Source organism: Micropterus salmoides, unplaced genomic scaffold, assembly GCF_014851395.1.
Source record: "Micropterus salmoides isolate LMB-PRFRI ecotype aquatic unplaced genomic scaffold, ASM1485139v1 Ms_hic_scaffold_22, whole genome shotgun sequence".
Taxonomy (NCBI): Eukaryota; Metazoa; Chordata; class Actinopteri; order Centrarchiformes; family Centrarchidae; genus Micropterus; species Micropterus salmoides.
In genome coordinates, this window is record NW_024041373.1 from 14,649,265 (window position 1) to 14,671,420 (window position 22,156).

Consider the following 22,156-nt stretch of genomic DNA (forward strand, 5'->3'; position numbering starts at 1 on the left):
GTTCAGCTGACTGCTGTCTGCTCCAGGTGCCCACCAGTGTCAACACAAATGTACTTGTAGTTTCTGTGCTGCAGTGAGCTTCGCTGTAGGCTGTTTGGTTCACCACTGTGTGGCAATGGGGGGGCCTCCCTCAAACTTTCTTCAAAGATCAACAATAGAAACAACCAATGCCTTCATATGTGAGTGGGCACTAAACTTAAATGTTAACTTAACTTATATCCTAAACTTAGTTCATTAAGTGATTTGCTCCTGTGGATGTTCAAATGAATGTTGCCAAGCAAGTTGTAATGATGTCATTTTGTATTACATGTTTGAAAAGTTTTGTCTGATGTAATGTGACAGTAACAGTAATGTAACAGTAGAACCAGTGGTGGAATACAAGTACACTTACTCAAGCATTTTCATAGAATGGTTTGGAGGTACTTGTACTTTATTTGTAGTGAATTAAGTAATATGAGCATAAAATGGGAATACACATTTTAGAGGGGAATGTTGTGACTACCCAATAGTATAAAGTAAAAATTAACCTACAACATTAAACAGACATTAAGAAAAATTCCCCAGTCATAACAATCCAATGATATTATCTATAATATAACACTCACAGGGCAATTCTGCCTATAGAGTACTTATTCTTTTGATAGTTGAAGGAGATTTTGCTGATCATTCTATTTTACTTTTGCTCAAGTAAATGATCTTCTGTGGTGCTGAACATCAATTTGATTATTTTGCATTGATCATTATATATAATCATATAGATATATTATGTTTTTTATGTTATTTCAACCATATCACTCACAAGCATGTAAGATGATAGTTTATCATTTCAACTGATTATTTTCTGATTTTACTATTAACATGGTTGTGTAGAAATTATACTGTTGCTGTCTTCTGTTTGGGGCTTGGCAGGTAACGTACAGTTGGTTTTCAGAGCTTTTTTTCTGTCAAAACAGCTGCTAGCTGCGGCCGAAAACAATGCTAATGAGAGGGAAGTAGCAGGCTGGAAGTTGCGTGTGGAAAAAAAGGAAAGCAATAAGTTGAAAGAAGCTCCATAGAGCTGAGAATAACTGTCAGCCCACCACTATGCGCAAGCCCACTCACAAGTCATGTGGTCCATCTTTAATAGAGAAATATCGCTAAAGTGTTTAACAAGTTACCAATGAATACTCACACATGCATTACATAGTGGTACATGTAGTAGGCAACATAGGCTCTGCCTGCGGTGATGTACGAAACCCTGCATTCACACTTCAGATTCAGGTTAGTTAATCCTAACCTGAATCAATACAGATCCCTGAACCAAGAAGCCAGGAGTCAAAGTTAATAATTAGTTAGTAATCCTTATACTGTCTTTAATACTGAATCATAAAAAACTTTGCCATCTGCTCTCCTCTGTGTTCTTTAGTTCCTTTGCTCAGAATCCAGCTATCAAGTCTGTCTGCGTTACTTGGTTATGCCAGGGCACTTTTCTGACAGTGTTGCATTGACTCTTAAGACGAGTGCAGAACAGCTTGCTGTCAAACGCTCACGTGTACTTTGACCCTTCGCTGTGACTTCTAAATGAGAATGAGAGCTCAGCGCCTGTAGAAGAAGAACAAAAGCGTTTGCCTGACGTTTCATTGATTTTCTCGCTGACCTAAAGAACAGACAGACCTGTGTGTACGTGTATGTGAGTGTATGTGTGCGTCTGCCACTCAGAATGGCACAAAAATCCATTGAGTCTGGGGTTGCTGTGGTAACAGTAATCACTTCATCATCAGGGAGAAAGAGAGAGGGTAAGGGTGGAGCAGCAGCAGTTTAGTAGGGTAATGTGGGAGTTGTAGAGGTGAAAAGAATCAAACGTACCAACAGGGACAACACCGTGTTTAGTGACTGTGCAAGCGTTCACACTGAGTGAGACAGAGAGTGGAGGCAGAGAGGCTTTACATAAATACCTTTCTCTCAGTGCCACAGGATTTAAACTCTCCTCCTCTCTCTTCCCCCTTTCTCTCTTCTCCTCCCTCTCTGCTGGCAGATAATAATCCGTTCATAAACTGCTGCTGAGGGCTGCTATTTGTCCAGCAACCCTTTTCTCCTGTCAAGTTTTTTCTCTCTTTTTTTTACCACACCAGAGAAAGGGGGGAAATGTATGAAGGCAATCCCCTTTTTGCACCTTCTCCACCTCCCTATCTGTCTTTTCATGTACCTTCACTTTTCCTTTTTGCGTCTTCTCTCCACCTCCTCCTATCCTCTCTGTGTTATGAATACCATTAATGAGCGAGACAGAGAGACAGATAGATAGTCATAGAAGGACGGTGTATGTGTTGCTAATTAATGGGTTTGCTTTGTTTACTCAACCTCCTGCTGGTTCACACACAGAGGCTGTCTTCTTTATGAGTGGAGGAAAAATAGAAAAAAAAAAAAATAACATCATCAAGATGGTGTGGACTGTGCAGCTAGAGAAAAACCACCACCTGCCACTCAAGCCAGCCTCCTTGTAGTATACCGCTCACACACACACGAACACACTCTCACATGTGCGCCGGTCCGTAATTTTCTGCCACACTCTGCTTCCAGCCAATGAGAGGCCAGAATAGGGCTTCTCAGAACGTGAGGGGGAGGGGACAGAGTGCCGCTGGCTGATTGACAGCCAGCGCCCTACAGGTGGAGAGAAGAGCGGAGACACAGAGGGAAGGGGGTAGGACGACAGAGAAAGGAAAGAGAAGGGGTGAGTGAGGAGGAGAAGAAAGGCAGCGGCAATCAGACTTCTATATATACAAACTCACACACACACCTACACACATACTCACAGTGCTCGGTTCCTCCCCTCCTACCTTGAGAGCTTGCTTCCCCCGGCAGACTAGCCGACTAACACCACTATCATCACCTCCACCACAGCTGCATCAAGATGAGCCAGTGCAGGAAAAGGTGCAAGAGGCAGCTCACCAAGGTGGCTCGCTATTTCTACCACTTCCTCATGGGGACTCTCACCCAAGGTAGGCACCCAAAACTTCCGCTTCCCCACCCAGAGGTTTGCTGGTGGGTCCGCTTCTTTCGTGAGCACACAAGCCAAGCGGACATGGTCTTGAGAGGAGTTTGTTGTGTATTCAGCCGAGGTGTTCAGCTTCAAAGACCTGTCTTGGTTTCTGATCTTTGCTGATGGTTCTGTTTTTGGTCCAGTAGTTCAGTGACTTGTGTCTGTGGCTCAGTTTGTTTTCTACATGAATGATAGCAGAGCAGATGCACTCCCGATTTGCATAGATCCAAAACAAGCATATTTTATTTCAAAGAGATTGAGTGGACTTTTAAGGTTTGTGTGTGTGTGTCCATAGTGTGCGTCAGTGTGTGTGTGCATACAGTAGTCTTGAGTGCTTTGTTTCATCTTCAGACCGAAAGCTCATACAAAGTGTAGGCATCAAACAGCTTGAATATTCTAGTCATTATTTTCTGCATAATGTACTGTATGCTCATATGAATTGTATATGTATGTATGTATGAATGTATGCTTCTGGGCATGTGTCTTTTCCACTTTGCTAAGTTCTTATGCATTATAATAGAATCGAAGATCAATATGCACTGTGAGATTTAGTAGCTGTTGGGATTGAATGAACTCACTCTTTCAGTGTTTCTATCTGCCTTTTGACTCCCTCCATCCCTCCTTCTCCCTTCACAGCTCTGTCCTTCTCCTTACTCCCACTGTCTCTGTAGCAGTCAAACAGATTGCCCTTTGGACGCATGTGGCATTCCACCTCCATTGAGAATCTCTCAGTGGGAGAAAGACACACACAGCCTTTTATCCCGTCCTTTAGCCAGCTTACAGTATCAACGCACCCATCCTTCTCGCTAGCTCTCGCAGTACAGATACACACAACTTTATAATGGTGATCTCTGCACAAGTTGTATGAGCTCAGTCAAAATCTTTTCTTGATACTTAGAGGGTCTTATTTCTTTCATGTTCCCTCTTTTTGTCCCACTAAGCTTAGTGTTGGCTGAATAAAGTGTCCTTTGCCAGAAACACCCTCTATAACGTTGCCTATTGACAGCCTGCTGCTAAGCTTTACACCCATTTCCCTTTTTCCCCTTGTGAGTGTGAGCGGCTCACATTGCCTTGGGGATAACATAACAAAGTAGGGTGGTTCTATTGAATCCCAGCAGTTGATCCTAGGAGGTGGAGATAAAGCAGTGTTTAGATGACCTTGTCAATAGAGAGCAGAGTGTGAATTCTGTTTTTTCCTTGTTATGTCTTCAGACTTTGACATCTGCGGAGCTTCTTATTTATGCACTAAAAGCAGCAATTGGGCATTCTTACATATGTGGAGATGCACACACACACACACACACACACACACACACACACACACACACACACACACACACACACACACACACACTCACACACACACACACACACACACACACACACACACACATACCCACGTTATAACCCATGTGTGAACATGTGTCTTGACCAAAACAATAATATTGAGTATGATACCCAATTCAGTCATTTGGAAAAGAAACAATATAATGTGTATTTGGTCATCAGAGTGATGATTCAGAGGTGGTGTTGGCACAATGGATAAGATGCATGCCTTTGGTGTGAATGACCTGGGTTCAAATCCCCACTGTGACACATCCACCGATGTTTCCCTGAGCAAGACACTTGAGAGTGTGCAACCTCTGACATATATAGGAATAGTAAGTCACTTTGGGTAAAAGTGTCAGCTGAATGTAATGTACTGTAATAAATGAAATTTAGGCCTAGATATTTTTTTTTACATTTTGCTCTTAGGAAGCAATTGTGTGACCAATTACCCCATTAAAACAGTAAAACCTCAGTATTAAAGCATTTACAAAATCCAACTTTGGATTCAACAGTGAAACAATGAAATCATTTTTTTTTTCTAAAATATTGAAATATGTGAAATTTGATTGATTAATTAATTAATTAATTAAATTTTATATGAGGATAAGGCTGGTGATAGGTGATTTTATGTTTTTCTTAGTGTCAACAAATCCCATGAAAAGGCCCAGACCAACAATAAATTGATCCTGTATTGTCTGCGGGGTCAAAACCTGATAAAGGTTATTTAGCTCCATTGTTGTCCAAAAACTATTGAAAGCAAAACAATGAGCTTCACTGTTGCAATAGATGACTTCATTACAATGAACATGGGCACTGTAGTTTATTTTGAGTCAATCCCACATACACCGTCCTGCTGTGGTAAATACTCCAAATGCATATTTATCCACTCTTGAAAATAGTAGACAAATGCATTATTTACTTATGTTTGATTAACATTTGCGTGCCCAACTTTTAAAAGAAATTACAGAACCTTCTTAATGACACTTTATATTCAAGGTTTTGGGCTTGGTGCAAAAATCAGGTTGAGAAGTTGGAAAGCATGGACAAATGTTGTTGGTTTTAATGTTTACATGGGATTTGTTGACAGTAACAAAAAAATACAAAATTACACCAGCCTAATCTTTTTACAACTTCAGTACTAAAGCATTTAAAACACTATTACACAGTAACATTATTAAAATTTCATTTGTATTGTTTCATTCCGCAATTAATCATACATTTTCATGTTTTAAATATATCAATAATTGGTTTATGAATTTGATTTGATTGTGCTAATGTTCTACTTTATGCCCATTAAAATGTATGAAAGGGTTGGAATAATCGTAATAACTGATGTTCCGAACGAGTGTGCCTCGTACATACACACACATATAAATAGTCTGATAAGGAAATAGAAACATTAGAAAATTATGGTGCTTGCAAACAAACTACTTACTCTTCAGACAGCTAACTAGCTACCAGCTCCCATCCATGAAGTATTTATTAATAACAGTGTGTGTGTGTGTGTGTGTGTGTGCGCGCACATACACGTCCTTAAGTTTACCCAGAATGGAGTTACCATGACTACTGGCTCCTGTGTGTCTGATCCAATGGGAGAACGAGAGAGAGAAAGAAAGAGATGTCTGCTTCAGTGCGACGGGAGCCAGCGAGGGCTGAACTGTATAATGGCTGTGCTACATTGGGATTTCATCAAGGCCATTCAGAGTTTGGTATTTGGGTATTGTGGCATTTTTGGCCGTGGCAAGGCGCTGAGGGACGTGCCATTTAAGTCAGGCATGGAGAGACAGAATTTACTCTGCGGTCAGACTGTGTATGAACCTAACAGTGATTTAACCTATGCAAAAAAGGACACATGACATTAAGAACCCCCCAGGTTAATTGGTGTTTTTACTTCACCTCATTGGCTAAAGTCAGTAGGCCATGTTTGATGGGGTATTTCATGATGTTATGCCCCTACAGAGTCTTGATACTGCACATTGCTCTTGTTGTAACTATCAGTTCTCTCAGTTATAACTATGATCACAACTCCCTACCTGTCCCACCACAGACCTACACAATGTTCAGGAGCCTGACTGTGTCTGGTGATGGTTCGTTGGTATTTGTGTGTGTGTGTGCACATTACTGATGACAGTCATTTGTACTCACCCTCCTTCTTGCCCCTACTTTGCCCACTAATTAGTTTGTTTCATTAGCCTCTGTGAGGGAAACAAGGCCATGCTGGTGTGTGTGTGTGTGTGTGTGTGTGTGTGTCCTCGACTCCCTCAATGCCCTAGAGCTTTATTTCAGCTCTGTTTAATGCAATTAAGATATATTAAATATTGTTCAACTGTCTTATATTTCCACTTCACTGTGTTGCGTGACACTATCTTAGTCTGTAGATGTTGTGACTTCGGCTATATGGAATCTCTGTGAGCCCTATTGATCTGTCCTTTAGCGGTGCTCTTATCTGATATAAACAGTCCAAGCTGACAGCACAGGTCTCCTTCTCTCAGCGCCCTCTCCTCTCCTCCTACAGCACCTCCTGTCCCCATCAGTGTCACGTACTGTGCCTCTGCTTTGTGTCATTATGGTGTCTCATACAGTATGGAAAGGAGACTAGAAAGCAGCAGTCATTAGAGCTTGGTCTTTGACAATTTTTCTTGGTTAACAAATTAAAAGATCTTGCAAAAATAAAACAAATGTTTCATTAAGTGTTGAAATAAAAAGTAATAACGGCTATAGTTTTTCATGGAAATAAAGAGGTTGGATTTGCGATCTCATTTGGGATAATGTTTCTGTGATGCTGCCTGTGCTTCAAGGCCATGCAACCTCTGCAGATTAAACCTGAATTAAGCTGTATTGGGTGGAGCTGCTGGGAATTACATGACGTACCAATATGTCAGAATAAGCATGACAAAGATGTACGTTGTTCCACAGTAAAAAGTTCAACAAAGCTAACAGGAACATAAGGCCAGTGTCAATAGAATAGGCTTTAATCAAGCAACATAAGTGAAAACACCTTTTTGTTTGTACCATTATGATACTTCCACATAAATCTTCATCCAATTTATATATTGTCACATGTCATGCTTTTGTCTTGTAGTTTGTACTAAAACCCAGGGCGTCTAGTACTGACACTTTGAGAAAGCTGGACAAAGTGTCAGTATTTGACAGAGATGCTCACAAGTCTTTTAGCTAGAGTCCAAGTCAAGTCTCAAGTCTCTGAGCTAGAGCCCAAGTCAAGTGACAATTCCCTTGTGGAATAACGAATGTTGTATCACCAGCTGTGTTCAATCCAGGCTGCTTATAAAACTGCATAGGTATAAGGAATACTGTAACCGTAACCTGTTTTTTACTTACAGAGCACAACCATGTAATGTGCAAAGCAATTAATGACAACTTATAAACTACTGTAAGTGAACACATCCCCCAGATTCTCAAAAGAATAAACTGTAACTTGTTTTTCACAGAGCACAACCATGTAATGTGCAATGCAATCAATAACAGCTTAAACTCCTGAAAGTCAACACACCACCAGACTCTCAAACTAGTTTAGGCCTAATGTTAACTAAATAAAACTGTAACGTTACATGATTAACAATGAACCTCTAACCTGTTTGCAGCCAACGGTAATAATTAACGTGATGGCAGCCAGCGGGGCGTAAATAATTACGTTAATTGACCACCACAAGTTTGGCAAGTAAATAAACACTCATTCATCACAGTCGGATCTAACCTCCAGTAGGTAGTGGCTAAAGCAAGCTAACGTTAAATGGCCTGTGCTGAGCTAAACATGTTTATTAACCACAGGTTACTAACCTATTTTGTGTTCAGCGCTTTGTTTGGTTCCAGTTGTATGAAGTTGAACCTGTATAGTTACCCGTATAGATAATGGAGGGAGAGGAGCAAGCTCATCAGACATTTCCTAAAATTAAACATTGTTCACGAGTCCCGCGCCTCGAGTCCGAGTCGAGTCTGAAGTCTTTTGAGGATGAGTCTCAAGTCGAGTCTGAAGTCACTGTGTGTGCAACTTAAGTCAGACTTGAGTCCGAGTCTCAAACCTGAGTCCCCATCTCTGGTATTTGATGCACAAGGTACCCTTCAGTGTCCATATGAGACGCCTTGGGCTTTCAAGTAACTCCAATGTTACCCATCCACCGTCACGTAATGTGCTTATTTCAACCCAAAACATGATGTTTTCCTAAACTTAACCAAGTATGTTGGGCTCAGGCTTTCTCAGAGTGTTGTTATTTAATGCCCTGGGATAAGAACGTGTTGTAATACCACATGGTGGTAATACATTTTTTAAAATAAATCCATAAAAAATGCTTTTGGCCCTAAATAAAGTAGTTAAACCAGTGTCGGATAGGTCAAAAATTGTGCCAATAAGAACAATATCAAACAACCCAGTGTGTACTAGTTGTCTGTGTATTTAAAAAATGTTTACAGGTGTGCATAGCAGTGACAACTGAATGCATTTTGGTTTTATTTTTGATTAACTTATAAAATAAATAAATAACAAATGACCATTTCACAATAAATTCACTTTAACAAAGTGTAGTTATAATTTGACACCTTTTGACACAGTTGGTGTCAATGGTAGCTGTACAAAATATGTTCCTTTGGCTTGTAAATTACTTTAGCTTGTAATAGAGTCTTAAATCCATATTTTATGTCTGGAGATTAATGTCTTTGCTAGCTGCGTAATGAGCAGCAATACACGCTGGTCATTACTGCATATTAATTCTCTTCAGCTGATCCAGATCATGTGTTTGTTCTTGCAGAGACAAGTTTCTTGTGACTTTTACATTTAATAAAGTGCACTCTGCAACAATGCCCTTACCGTTCGTATACTGCTTCAGGAAACTTTCACCTGCACTTCATGGTAAACATATGAGTAGCAAAAAATGCTCACTTTAATTTCCTTCTTTCAGAGTAGGAGTCATTTGCTATGGGCTTTGACATTTTTCTAAATGAAACTGGGTATTAGTCGTCCTCCAATTTCTGTTAGAACTTGATACGTTCTAATTAATAACCTCTGATTACCTCCCCCACGCGCTGCTTCACCCTTCTGTTGCATGGGCACTTCCACACCAGTGAGGGTATATACTCAAAAATTACACACATTGGCTCGGATTGACAGAAACACAAACACATACATTTCAATTGTTTTTCAGTTCTGGTACCTTGAAGCTGATTCTCTTTGCAGCACACTTTTGGCTATGACCAAAGAGATTTTGTTATCAACCTTACATCTATGAATAAAATATGTTGTGTGTTGTGTTGTCTCGGCCTCAGCCTCGAGATGCTCAACTTTAAGTGTGTATGAGATGGTCCTGCTACAGTTTGTATTTTATTTTGAATACTTTTAAATTCTGTTATTTGGTGAGGAGTCTGAGTGTTTAAAGTTGTACTGACTGGCTCGATTAGGATTGAAGGTCAACATTTCAGTGATGTCAATGAGGTAAGAAGTATTACAGTATCTCACAGTATCTTACAGTATCTCACAAAAATGAGTACACCCCCACATTTTTTTTAAATATTTGATTATATCTTTTCAGGTGACAATAATGCAGAAATGACACTTTGCTACAATGTAAAATAGTGAGTGTACAGCTTGTATAACAGTGTAAATTTGCTGTCCCCTCAAAATAACCCATCACACAGCCATTAATGTCTAAATTGCTGGCAATAAAAGTGAGTACACCCCAAAGTAAAAATGTCCAAATTGTGAAACAGAACGCTAACACCAAATGTAACACACCTGCTCCCTATTCACACCTGAGAACACTAACGAGTCACATGACACCTGGGAGAGACAATGGCTAATTTGGCCCAATTTGGACATTTTCACTTAAGGGTGTACTCACTTTGTGAGATACTGTATATCTCTGATCTCCTTCAAGCACCTGTAGAGTTTATTAAGTTTAACAGTGTCTCCTCTGTACCCTCCCTCTTGCCTCTGACAAACGTCATTACTCATCCGTCCATCACTTTCCTCTCCTTTTGACAAAAATTGACATTAAACGTCAATTTTAGGCTAAATGAATAAAACATGGGCTTTCTGTGGTGTAAAATTCTGAGTGCTTGGATAAGTCACTCCAAGCTAAAGCCCCCTGCTTCTGTGCATATCCATGGGGTGAAGAGGAGACACTCTCTTGTCTCATATCAATGCGCAATAGGCAATATGAAAACACAGCAGGAAGCAGCGCCGTTTGGGTAGGCATGACTTTCAGTGCAGAAAAAGAGCAATATATCCAGGCTAATTTACAATATTTTGTCATTTGATAATCTGTTGTGTGACATGATAAAAAAAATATAACTTAATATAACTTATAGTGAGGGAAAGGAAATATATAAAGTGACAAATGGAGAAGACAGGGAGGGACTAGATAGAGAAAGAAAAATGCCAGATTACTTCTGAACACTCACATCCATTTTAAGAACACAGTCGTTTTGTCACCAGCCATGTGAAGATTCTCACTTAAATTATCTCGCTTGCGCTGATTATATTCGCCTCTGTTTTTGTCTGTTGTTGACACCTCGTGACTCGTACATTCACAGTCAAGATAAAAAAAGGTGGCCTAAAAATAAACTTCTCGTGGAAGTCCAAGGTCAAAGCCTGTGCATAAAAAGTTCCTTTTTAAAGATCTATATTTAAAAATTCTGTTTTGCATGTGCAGCCAATTTTATGCACATGCAGTGGCATTCCAGATCAAGTTATTAAAGGAAAAGCGACAGTTGGTTTGTAGTTATTTGTGCACTCCGTGTATGCTGAATAATCCCTCTGTGTATCTGTTGCTTGCTTTCTTATCCATTGTTTTCTCTGGCATCTATCCAACTGTTTTAGCCCTAATCTGCTCCATGCTGTTCACATTTCACTCCGTCCCAAGTTGATTGAGTCAGTGCTCTAGCTTCCTCTGCCCGTCAGGTGCTGTACTATCTATATCAGTTTGTTATATGCAGTTTCTACTTCTTACCCACTTCCAGCATGATTTAAAGCAGGTTACAGGCTTCTCACCTCTGATCAGCTCTCTGGCTTCCTCTCAATAGATACTGAGGGCAAGACAAGAAGCTAGAAATGATATGTGATTAAATTTCAGTTTTAGCCTACAGCTAAGGCTGATGTGAGCTGTATTGTAATTGGATGATACGGTACATCAGGCTGTTCCTGTTATCCCTCATCCCTCTGAAGAAGCGCACTATCATCTGTTGCAGCGCGGCCTGTTGATCTTCAGCCACCTGTAGGTCAGTTTGCCGTGCCAGCGTGGATCTCAGGTGGAAGCCTTGTATAGCTGTGAGCCCGACGCCCCATCTGCTCCACTCTTCCTGTACAGTAACAGGTCTCCCAGCAAGTGTCCTTACTATCGAGCCTGCTTCTTGGCCCCCCTTCAACCTCTGCTCCATCAATCCATCCATCCCTACCTTTCTCATCTTTCTTCTCTTTCTTCATCCATCATGTGTATACACGCACCTCATATGTGCTAAAAATAAACCCCTATTAGTGGGGGGAGGGGCTCTAGGTGTGACTGGTGGAGAGAGAAGAGATGAAATGTGCGGAGAAGAAGAAGAGAAACTGAAAGAAAAGGTTTTATATTTTTGATTGTCTTTCACTCACTAGAGCCTCTTGTGTGAACATATGTAGGCTTTGTCAGTTGACATGGTATACAGTGCCCACAGTATATAGACATGACCTCACTTAGGCTATAGGCTGCTGAAGGATGTTGTAAAGCCTGAATTTTGCGTTGATATTAAGCAGCCACCAGGACAGTTACTGGAGTTCTGGAGAGAAGTAGGAGTAGGGAGAGGTGAGCAATCGGCAACTACCGCGGCTGAGTGCGAGAGACTCACAGTTCTGTCTTCCAAGCAAACGTGCATCCAAATACAACTCTCTTAAAAATCTTATTTTTTCAAACTGCATGTTACTACACAATTTTAACCCCAAATTATTGTGCTTATAGAAAGGTCATAGAATTAGGTACTACCAGTACAAGTACACAAACTGGTAACAGTCAGCCTTAGAGAGAGAACAGCATAAACCAAAAGGCAGAATTTTAGTAAGTCAGCGATTATGGAGCCTAAGAAGCCACTGTTGGAAAAAGTTGGAATATACAAGAATAAAGTCATAACAGAATAGGTTGCTTCAAGCCTTATGTGTTAGTATGTCCTGGCTGTCTCTAGTTGTTTAGACTTAAAAAGTTTGGACTGCAGTGTGGCGTCTTTCCTCTGTGCAGTGTAGCTCTGTGTCACTGCTGTCTCTGCGTCCCCTTCACTCAGGGACACCTTTGCTCTGTTTGGGACTGTCTCACTACTCTAGGATGCTTCCCACTGAAGCGGTGTGCACATTTGTGTGTATTTGTGGTGAGATTTATGCCTGATCAGAAGTGTTCGTTTTGGTTTTCCATCTCCGATGAAGAGCATCACAGTTGTCCCATTCAGTACAGTCCCAAACGGCTGTGTCTGTCAGACGGTCTGAAGGCGATACTGCTATTATCAGCAGAGCAATAACGTAGGCTTACGTACAGCAGAGTATAGGGCAGATAGATTTTCCCGTAATATTATGACTTTATGTCAGAGAACACAGAATGTTTTAAATATAAGCAGAAAACATGCTGAAACACAGGAGTTTTTAAAGTTCAGGGGTTTGTAAATGAATTCAAATGAATTAGTTTACCATTGCAGCCAAAAGCACATTTAAAGAGGTTACTTCCCCAAACAAAAGACACAAAAGAGGGAAGACTAAATCACACCTACATGTGTGTTGACTCCACAGGTATGATATTAAGAATAAAATAAAGTTGATCTACAGGAGAAAACTATTTGGAAGCAATAAAGGATGCCCGAGAGCCTTAGTGCATTATACTTCAACATTTGAATTGTCACCTGCCACCTGAATATTGTGTTCCCCAGAATTCAGATGTTCAAAGTAGAGCCCGACCGATATATCGGCCGGCAGATAAGATTGGCCGATATGAGCTAATTGCATTTAATCGGCAACGGCCGTTTATAACAGCAGATATATGACTATTAAAAAAGAAACCTAGAGTCAGATCCTTCACTCATGTCATGGGTGTTGCATAGTTTGCCCACCAGAGGGCGACCAGCTGCAGCTCCCCTGTTAACTAAACTGCCTCACCACAAAAACCACAAAAGAAATCAGCTGCCCGGAGTTTACAGGAGCTTACAGTCAGAGGGCTGTGTGAGCGGTGAGTCGGTCTTTTGTCATTTGTCAGTTTGTTATTTACATGACCTTAATAATTATAATAAAAATGACTTGCTAACCCTCCCGTTTTTCACCGCCATCTCCCGGCTTCCTACCAGCTCACAGCAGTTTAATGTTATGGTAGTTTGGTGTTGAAAGCTATGCTGCTGGACAGACGTAACTGTACATTTATTCTGAAACAGTGTGGCAGTTCTAGCCAACGGTCCACATTTGTCCCTAGTTCATTCCTTCTTAATATTCTCTAAAATCATGTAACGTTACAGCAGCTAACGCTCCCCGTTGCTAAATTAGCCACAAAGCTAATGCCGTGTTTATCAGTGGAGGAGCGCTAACATTAATGAGCATTAATGAGTTAAATTATAGTTTCTGACGTATTCTAAATATATACGCGAGCCGACTGTCTGCATTTATAGTCAGCATGTCTGAAATGATTAAACCAGAGTGGACATGTAAACAAACGTGAGCTGAACATGAATCTAACACGGCTTCCTGTAGCTCCTGTACCTCCTCTTTTTGTGACGTTGTAGATGTGAAACGCTGTAGTCAGAGCTATAGACAGTCATGTAGTATTAGATGCGTTCAACAGCAGTTCACTGTATCATAGACGGCATGATTTATACTGATGGTGGTTAAATGGTTTCACGTAGCTTTGGTTTGCGTAAGAGTGTGTAAAGGGATGAACTAATGTGAATGTGCTACATTGAAATTATGGCAGATTATGTGTAAAGTGAAACACACATGCTTATTCTCTCTCACTCTCTCTGTTTACAGACAGCTGAAAAAGTTGCACCTTCCAGCAGCAAATATTTATTGATGTGCAATTGTATACATGTTCACTTTTTGTGACTGTAAACTATTTAATTAACATAATCCATTTAGGAAAAGGTTTTATAGCCCACATACATACCAACTTTCAATACCGGCCTGTTCTAAGTGTAGTTTATACAGTAAAGGGGTCTACTATCCAAATCATTCTTAAAATCAAAATATCGGCTCATAAATAGGCTCTTTTTCACTTTAATATTGGCATTGGCATCGGCCCCCGAAAACCCATATCGGTAGTTTAAAGCTCAAATTTTGGGGGGGACGCCTGCTTCAAATCTGTCTATATCTGTCTATATCTGTAAATGTTGAAACAAAACTTATGCCCTTGGCTCAAAGAATATTTGACTACAATTTTAGCATAGTTTCAAGATTTTTTTTGAAACCGTTCCTAACAGTTTAAAAAAAAAATTACCTTAATATTCGGGAGACTATGCTAGTTTAGACTACATTTAAGAGAAATATGTTGTTGCTTGTTATAAAGCAATGGTAAAAGTCAATTTGTGGACATTAAATATATATATATATATTTTTCAAGGAGAGCTCTTTTGTTTATTAATTTTTTTGTGTGCGCATGTGTGTATATGTGTGTGTAAACGAATACAAAGAAACTGGACATTACCCTATATATCGGTCTTACTTGGTAATCAAAAGATTGTTTCTGCGTCTCTGTCCTTAATGCTGAAATACAGCTTCACTCACAAGGTACTTGTTGTCCACCATCTGTTCTTTTAACCTTCAATTTATCAAGCAGCGTTTTGCCCCCCCCCCCCCATATTCGCTATTTCCTGAGTATAGTTTTTGTAGTTAATAGGCTGTAACCTCCATTACTTTGTCAAATTATCCGTTAGAATATATATCAAGCTCACAGAAACAAGAATGCATTAACATCGGTTGTGCTAATTATGCATAATAAAAGTAAAATACATAAAGTTAATGGGCTGTACAATATGTAGATGTGGCTAAAATATGGCTACTATAGTGCTCTGATTGCACATGTTGTGCTCACTTGGCATATTTGTACACAGAAAAACACTCATGCTGACCTTGATCTCCAGTAGCGGTGAAACGGCACTTCCTCCAGGTTGCTCTTCACCTCTGCTTGGTCAAGTGGAACACCCTCTTCTTCACTTCTCTCTGCACTCAGTGAGAAGGATTAAAGTTATTTCTTACACTGTTTTCCAAACATGCTGAGACCTCTATCAACCAGGTTTCCCTCAAAATGCTGACAATATCGTAAAAAAACTCCTCTTTGCTACTTAGTACTTCAGCTACTTCTGTGATCTTCTATGTGATCTCAATTAGTTCCTTGTCTTTGTCTTCCTATACATCTTTTACCTCCTCTTTCTCATTCCTCCATATTCACCTATCCTCCATTCTTATTAGTTTGTGATGACGGTATCTTTACTTCCTTTCTCCAAGAACTGGTGCGTCATTGCCAGACACACACACACACACACACACACACACACACACATACACACACACACACAAACAGTGGTGTGTCCGTCACTTTCAAGGACATTACATTGACTCACAATTATTCCCTGAAGACTTACCCTAATAATAACTATAAACACTACTTGCCTAAACCTAACCCTAACCATAAACCATGTCACACACACACACACACACACACACACACACACACACACACACACATACATAAAGACTTACAGACCTGATTTGAAATTCAGAACATTCAATTTACACCTTAATGACTTGTTCTCAATTTTTCAGATTTTAGGGGAAATTTTTAGTAGTATTTTGATAAATAATTAATTTTCTAATCAGCTCCTTCCAGCCAGCCAGCCAGCCAGCCAGCCAGCAGCTCAGTCATTAAAGGCTAACTAACTCAATAGAAGTGTATTTTCCATCCATGGTTGACAAGTTCCCTTGTCAGGTGGATAAATTTACTGCTAACTATAGCTATCAGAGCAGTGAATAAATCTAACCTAACTATAGCTATTAAATGCCTCAGGGATCTCTCAGTTACACTCCCACTGCTGTATGGATGTGAGCACAATGTGTACACATGACTCTTTACTGTCAATGGAAAGCTCATTCAGTAAATTGCTTTTGCAGCCTTACATTAGATTCAAAGAGCGCAGCATAGGTAATGTTGTGACAACAAACAGATTATTATAGAATTGTATACCTGAATAGCTGTCTCATTCTTTCCTTTATGAACATAGTACATGCACAGGCATAATGTAATAAAAGTATGTAATTAATTAAGGGCAAGGTTTTAATTTTGTATTTCTTGGTCTAAAGGTATGTTTACGTTTCATTTCCATTCAACTAAATTTTCCCAATCTCAGCCCCCCCAAAATGGCATGATGTCAGAGCTCTATTGTGAGTAATAAATAAATATTGATTAATGCTGTGACAAACCATAAACAGTGTATGAGATTATGACTGTACAATTTGTAGTCTAGTGATAACGTACTAAAAATGGTGAAGAAACAAGCTGGAATTAGAACTTCTGAATTTCCTAGCCTAGTGCAGCAGTGTTTCTGTTGGCTGGCCAAGAACAACCGCTCAGCCACTGCTGAAACAAGGTGAATTCTGACCTGTGAATCCACTGGTCACAGAGAAACAGGAAATGCAGACTTGAATTTGTCCATCTTCAGTAGAAGTGAAACAGAGTGAATATTCATATCCCGGGAATATAATGTCACCCTACCTTTAGCCCATGTTGGGCTGAAAGGAGCCCAAAGAGGGGCCTGGATTGGGATACTTCTTAAGTTTTTTAGTTTAATTAAAATGGCTAAGGATTCTAATCTCAATCTAAATGATTAATTTTGTTATTGATTAATCTGCCAAATACTTTGTTGATTAATCAAGTAATTATTTGGTCTATATAAATGTCAGAAAATAGTGAAAACTATCCATCACAAGATCCCAGAGCAATACTCAGACATCTTTTAATTTGTCTGGACAATACTATAAAGCCACAAAGAGTCAATTTACTATCATATAAGACAAACCAAAGTAGGAAATTGTGATATTTTTAGAAGCAGCAATTCTGCTTGAAAAATAAAATAATCTATTGTTTCAGCTCTAACGAACAGTATAGATTTTTCTATTAGAATAACACTCCATTAAGTCCTATATTTATGTTATAACTAAGTTTTTAGATGATGGTAACCAAACTATCTGTGCAAACAACTGGGTGCTGACACGCTAGTGTACTACAGTATTTTAATTGAGTGTAAGCTCACAAAGAAATAGGTGAACATGAACATCAGTGAAGACTGTAACTTCAACTCATCCATCAAAGAGGTACCACAATAAAAGAAAGCAAATAATAATCAGCTGTTTTGTCATGGTTAATCCGTGATGTTTTCTCGCTACGAACAAACCACACTTCATTCCACCTGGAAGTTGACAGAGACCCACATTTCCAGGCAATCTCTGTGTGGCTGTTTGGTGAATTTGAAAGAAATCTTTCTCAACTGCTCAAACAAACCAAAATAAAGGAGTAAAGTTCAAGGTTTGCATCAATCAAAGAAAACAGAATTGCAGTGAAAGTCCACCGTATACCTTACCCTTATGTCATATTTGTTGACTAATACAGAATATTTTATTATTAGAGAAAAGTTACTGTTAGCATTTTGCATTTATTTAATTCGATTTATTCCATCCCTCTTCCAGTCACTTCTTTATTTCTTCCTCCTGTCTTTCTCTCTGTCACACCCTTTGAAATGGACAGCAGTGGATGGGTTCAGAGAAAGGCTGCACATCAGGCCTATCCACCAGGGAGGCCCAGTGGTCAGAGGCACTAAAAGTCTGATGGTCCCCAACTGGGGCAGAGCTGTCTGTTCCACTCAGCCATCCCGGCATTAGGACACCAGACAGAGACAACCTTGAGAGCCTGTGTCGCTGACCTCTAGTAAATATGACATAGATGGAGCCAGAGAGATTGAGAAGAGTAGTAAGTTAGTAAGTAAAGTTTATTTATATAGCACCTTTCACAGATAAAAAAGTTCTTTACCTTAAAATGAAATACAATAAATAGGAAAAACATAAATCAGACAGACATAAAACCCACGTCTAACTAAAAGCCTGTTTGAATAACAGAGTCTTCAGTTGCTTTTTAAAAGAATCAACAGAGAAAGGGAATTTAAACAGAGGTTTTAAAAAGATAAGAGGGGAAATGAGGAGGAAGTAATAAGATAGAAGGAGGAGTTAGATGGAGGTGAGGCAGGAGAGAAATGAATTGTGGCGATAAGAGTGTGTTAAGGTGAAGTGATACATAAAGAGAGGAAAAGGAAGTCAAGTTAAGCAGGAGGAAACCCAAACCAGACAAAAGGAGGAAGCTGAAGTAAGTGATAAAGCTGAAAAGAGATAGTACAGAAGATGGGATCGGTCGAATGTGTCCTGAGAGTTTGTAGATTATATTTTATTTTCTGTTTTTTATACACAAATATTTCACTTAACTTAAACTCCAGCAAACGTATCTAACTATTTATTATGGCCCTTAATTCTGCCTTGTCCTCAGACTTAGTCATTCATTTATTTCAGTGTCAGCTGGTTATCTTCCATGGCATGTCAGGGCACATTTACATTTAGTGTAAAGCATGTTTCATTTCACAGACTTTCAAATTCAGATAAAAGGGAAGTCAAAGGGCAGCCCTCATGAATAAAGGGTGGATTTAGTCAATTGGATCAGTGGTGTAATAATGATGTTACAAAAGTACAATTCATTAAAACAAGACTAAGCACCCTTGACTTATCATGGATACATGGGCCAAAATAAAAATGAAAACTATAAATAATTAACAGATTAAATAAATAACTAAAAGGATGCATAAAAATATCGTGCCCCACTGAGAGGCTTCATCACCATCACTCTTGACTGACAGCACTGCTCAGCGTCTCTCTTCTCTCTATTACTATAAATGTGTCACTTTCTTGTCAATTTCTTGAGTGGCACTTGTCTGTCATCTTTTCACTCAGCATCATCTTGATGTCTGTCAGTTAGTTGTGTGCTCTAGTAACATGTTCCTGTGTGTGTGTGTGTGTGTGTGTGTGTGTAACCATGCCTCTGGGTGGCTGTCTTGTATGTCACAGCTGTGAGTGATATGTCTTATAGTTTGGAGAACAGAGAGTTAAACAAGCAAAGCAGACAAGATGAGGAGAAATTCAAAGACTTTATCTCACTTTTTTCCTTATCACTTACATTACATACAGACTGACAAACACGCAAGAGTTATTGCAGGAATGAGACATTTCAACCTTTTATTAGATGTTTTGTATCCAAAGGAAAGCAGCAACACTTTTAACAAAAAAAAATATTTTAATTATAACATCTTTGTGAATTCTGAACATTCATATTTCTGTGTTTTGTTAAAAAAATCTGTTAACTCTTAATTTGCTTGTGTTTCATGTACAGTAGGAACCAGTTAATGTGCAGCAGATAAAAGTTAATTATTTGCTTTGTAAATCTGAAACAACAAAAGGGCACATAGAGGGCAACATGAAGCATTGATTGGCTTCTTCACTACGTGAAGGATAAGCAACAAGTTGTAGCTTAGCACTCTTAATCAAGCAGTAAAATATCATACCAACAATTAGTATCTATGAGTAGCTGTTTTTTTATTCCATTTTACTATGAAACTGGGACTGCATCTTCTCCATCCTGAGTATCTTCCAGTTATTTGATTGTCCTCATTTGACACATCTTCATGTCCTTGGTAAAGTCAAAGATATATGGGGTGGTGAGGGTGCAGTGGATAACAAAAATGCCTTTGGTGTGAGGGACTTGGGTTCAATTCCCCACTGTGACACATCCACCAAAGTGTCCCTGAGCAAGACACTTAACCCCTAGTTGCTCCAAAGGTGTGTGACCTCTGACATGCTTAGCAATTGTGAATTGCTTTGGATAAAACCTTTGAATAAATTTAAATATTTAAATCAAATTCATATGGAAAACAAAATATGCACCATTACGTGAGTAATACTGGAGATGGGTGATATCATACAAAAATGTTCCAGTTTCCAGTGTGATGTCCTTGAAAGGCTGCATGTTCAGAGCACGCATAATTATTAGGCATACTTCAACACTTCACGTGCCAACAGTGTCATGTGCTATAGAAGTGTGCCCTTACGTCTTTGGTTTCTTTTTATTCCCTTGTCATCATCATTCATATCACAACTAATAATTGAACCAGGTCCACCATCTTGTCGTCATCCTCCTCACCATCACTACAGCAGTTAGCTCCTCCCCAGTTTTTCCACCATACCTCGATGTCACTTCACGCCTTCCTCGCAGTCGTAGTGGTGTGTTCAGTCTGTTCCCACTCTCTGTTCTGCTGCCTTCCTGCTGTTCTGTCAGCTTATCTGTCTCTGAGACTGCATGATGTCAGTCTGACTCCATTTCCTCAGGTTCCTTTTGTGTGTGTGCAAGTGTATGTATACTCTCTCTCTCTCTCTCTCTCTCACACACACACACACACACACACACACACACACACACACACACACATGCGGTTATGTGTGATCTCATCAGTTCCCACCTCCGGTTCTCCAAATCTGATTCCTCTCAGGGCTATTTTTAGCTGTGGAGGCCCACTCCACACTGTGTGACACATCATGACCTGTGTTCCTGCCTGACTTTGTGAAAAAGGAGTCCATGATTCTTTAAGGCAATTTTATCAGGTGTGCATTTGTGTGTGTGTTCTCTGTGTAGCAGTTTTCCAGGAATTTAGTACTTGTTTACTCGCCCTGTGTTTCGAGGGTTTTAGTTAAAGGGTAATTTCGGTATTTGTAAACCTGAGCCCTATATTCACATATTTTTGGGTCAAAATGACGGGTAGATACAAAAGGTTTTGGAATCCATGCAGAGGGCTTCAGCCGGCAGCTGTCTTTAAAAAATACTGAAATCACTCATTCTGTGTCATACAGCCACATGAATAAAACCCTGACAAAAACGCGCACATGCAAGCACAGCCAGGTGTGCATCGCTAAGTGACTCAACTGGTAAGTGAGATGGTTGAAGGGTCAGTCATATGTTTGAAAAACATATTTTCTCACTCACCTCTAGTGGTGCAGACGCTTGCATGTAGGGTTGCAGCTATTCAGTGAGCAAAACACACCTCCATTAAAGATTGAAGGCAGGAGTTGGCCTTTCATATTTTTACTGAAAGCAATGGTAAAACTGTAAACAGTATTAGATGAAACACAAAAATAATCAATTATAGTGATTACAGTTAGATTTAGTTATTGTTTAAATAAATGAATGAAGATTCACACAAGTATAGACTAACTTGAAAATGAGTTACATTATCTCACGTGAAAGGTAGAAACACTGTTTTTTACTTCAGCAATCATTTCTATGAACATGATAGTCCATAAGACTAAATGTAGAAAGAGTGAAATAAACAGTTAGCCCATAAACCAAGCCAACAACTTAGTCTCTGTCAGAAATCTCTTCTATTTCTACATTGTGTGCTACATTTATTCGATACCATTTTATTGCAAATATAAGCACTATATAGTGCCCTCAAAAATGCCACAATAGAACAAAAAAAGCAGTGCCAACGATATGTATGTTACTTTCTGTTAACAATCCCACAATGCAATGTGCTGCATTTTGTAGATGAAAACAGGTCATAGGTGGCTTCACCTGTCAGTGATGATGCAAAATGGCACTGATTCATAAGTGACCCGGCTTTGTTTTTTATTGGCCCAAGTTTTGAGTTTTCTGTCTCTGTGCTCACAGCATCGAGGAATGCTTTAAAAATTCAACAACATCTTACAGAGTTAGTGTCCTTGTTAGTCTG

At 39.5% G+C, this 22,156-nt stretch overlaps 1 protein-coding gene across 1 annotated transcript in view; it reads left to right on the top strand.

Moving 5' to 3' along the window:
* Positions 1-2,764: 2,764 nt before the first annotated feature.
* LOC119917262 (Kv channel-interacting protein 2-like) overlaps positions 2,765-22,156 on the top strand; it is a 64,269-nt gene continuing 44,877 nt past the window's right edge. Inside the window, exon 1 of the mRNA XM_038737482.1 lies at positions 2,765-2,975. Within this exon, the coding sequence (XP_038593410.1) occupies positions 2,888-2,975 (88 nt within the window). The 5' untranslated portion in view covers positions 2,765-2,887. The remainder of the gene's footprint in view (positions 2,976-22,156) is intronic.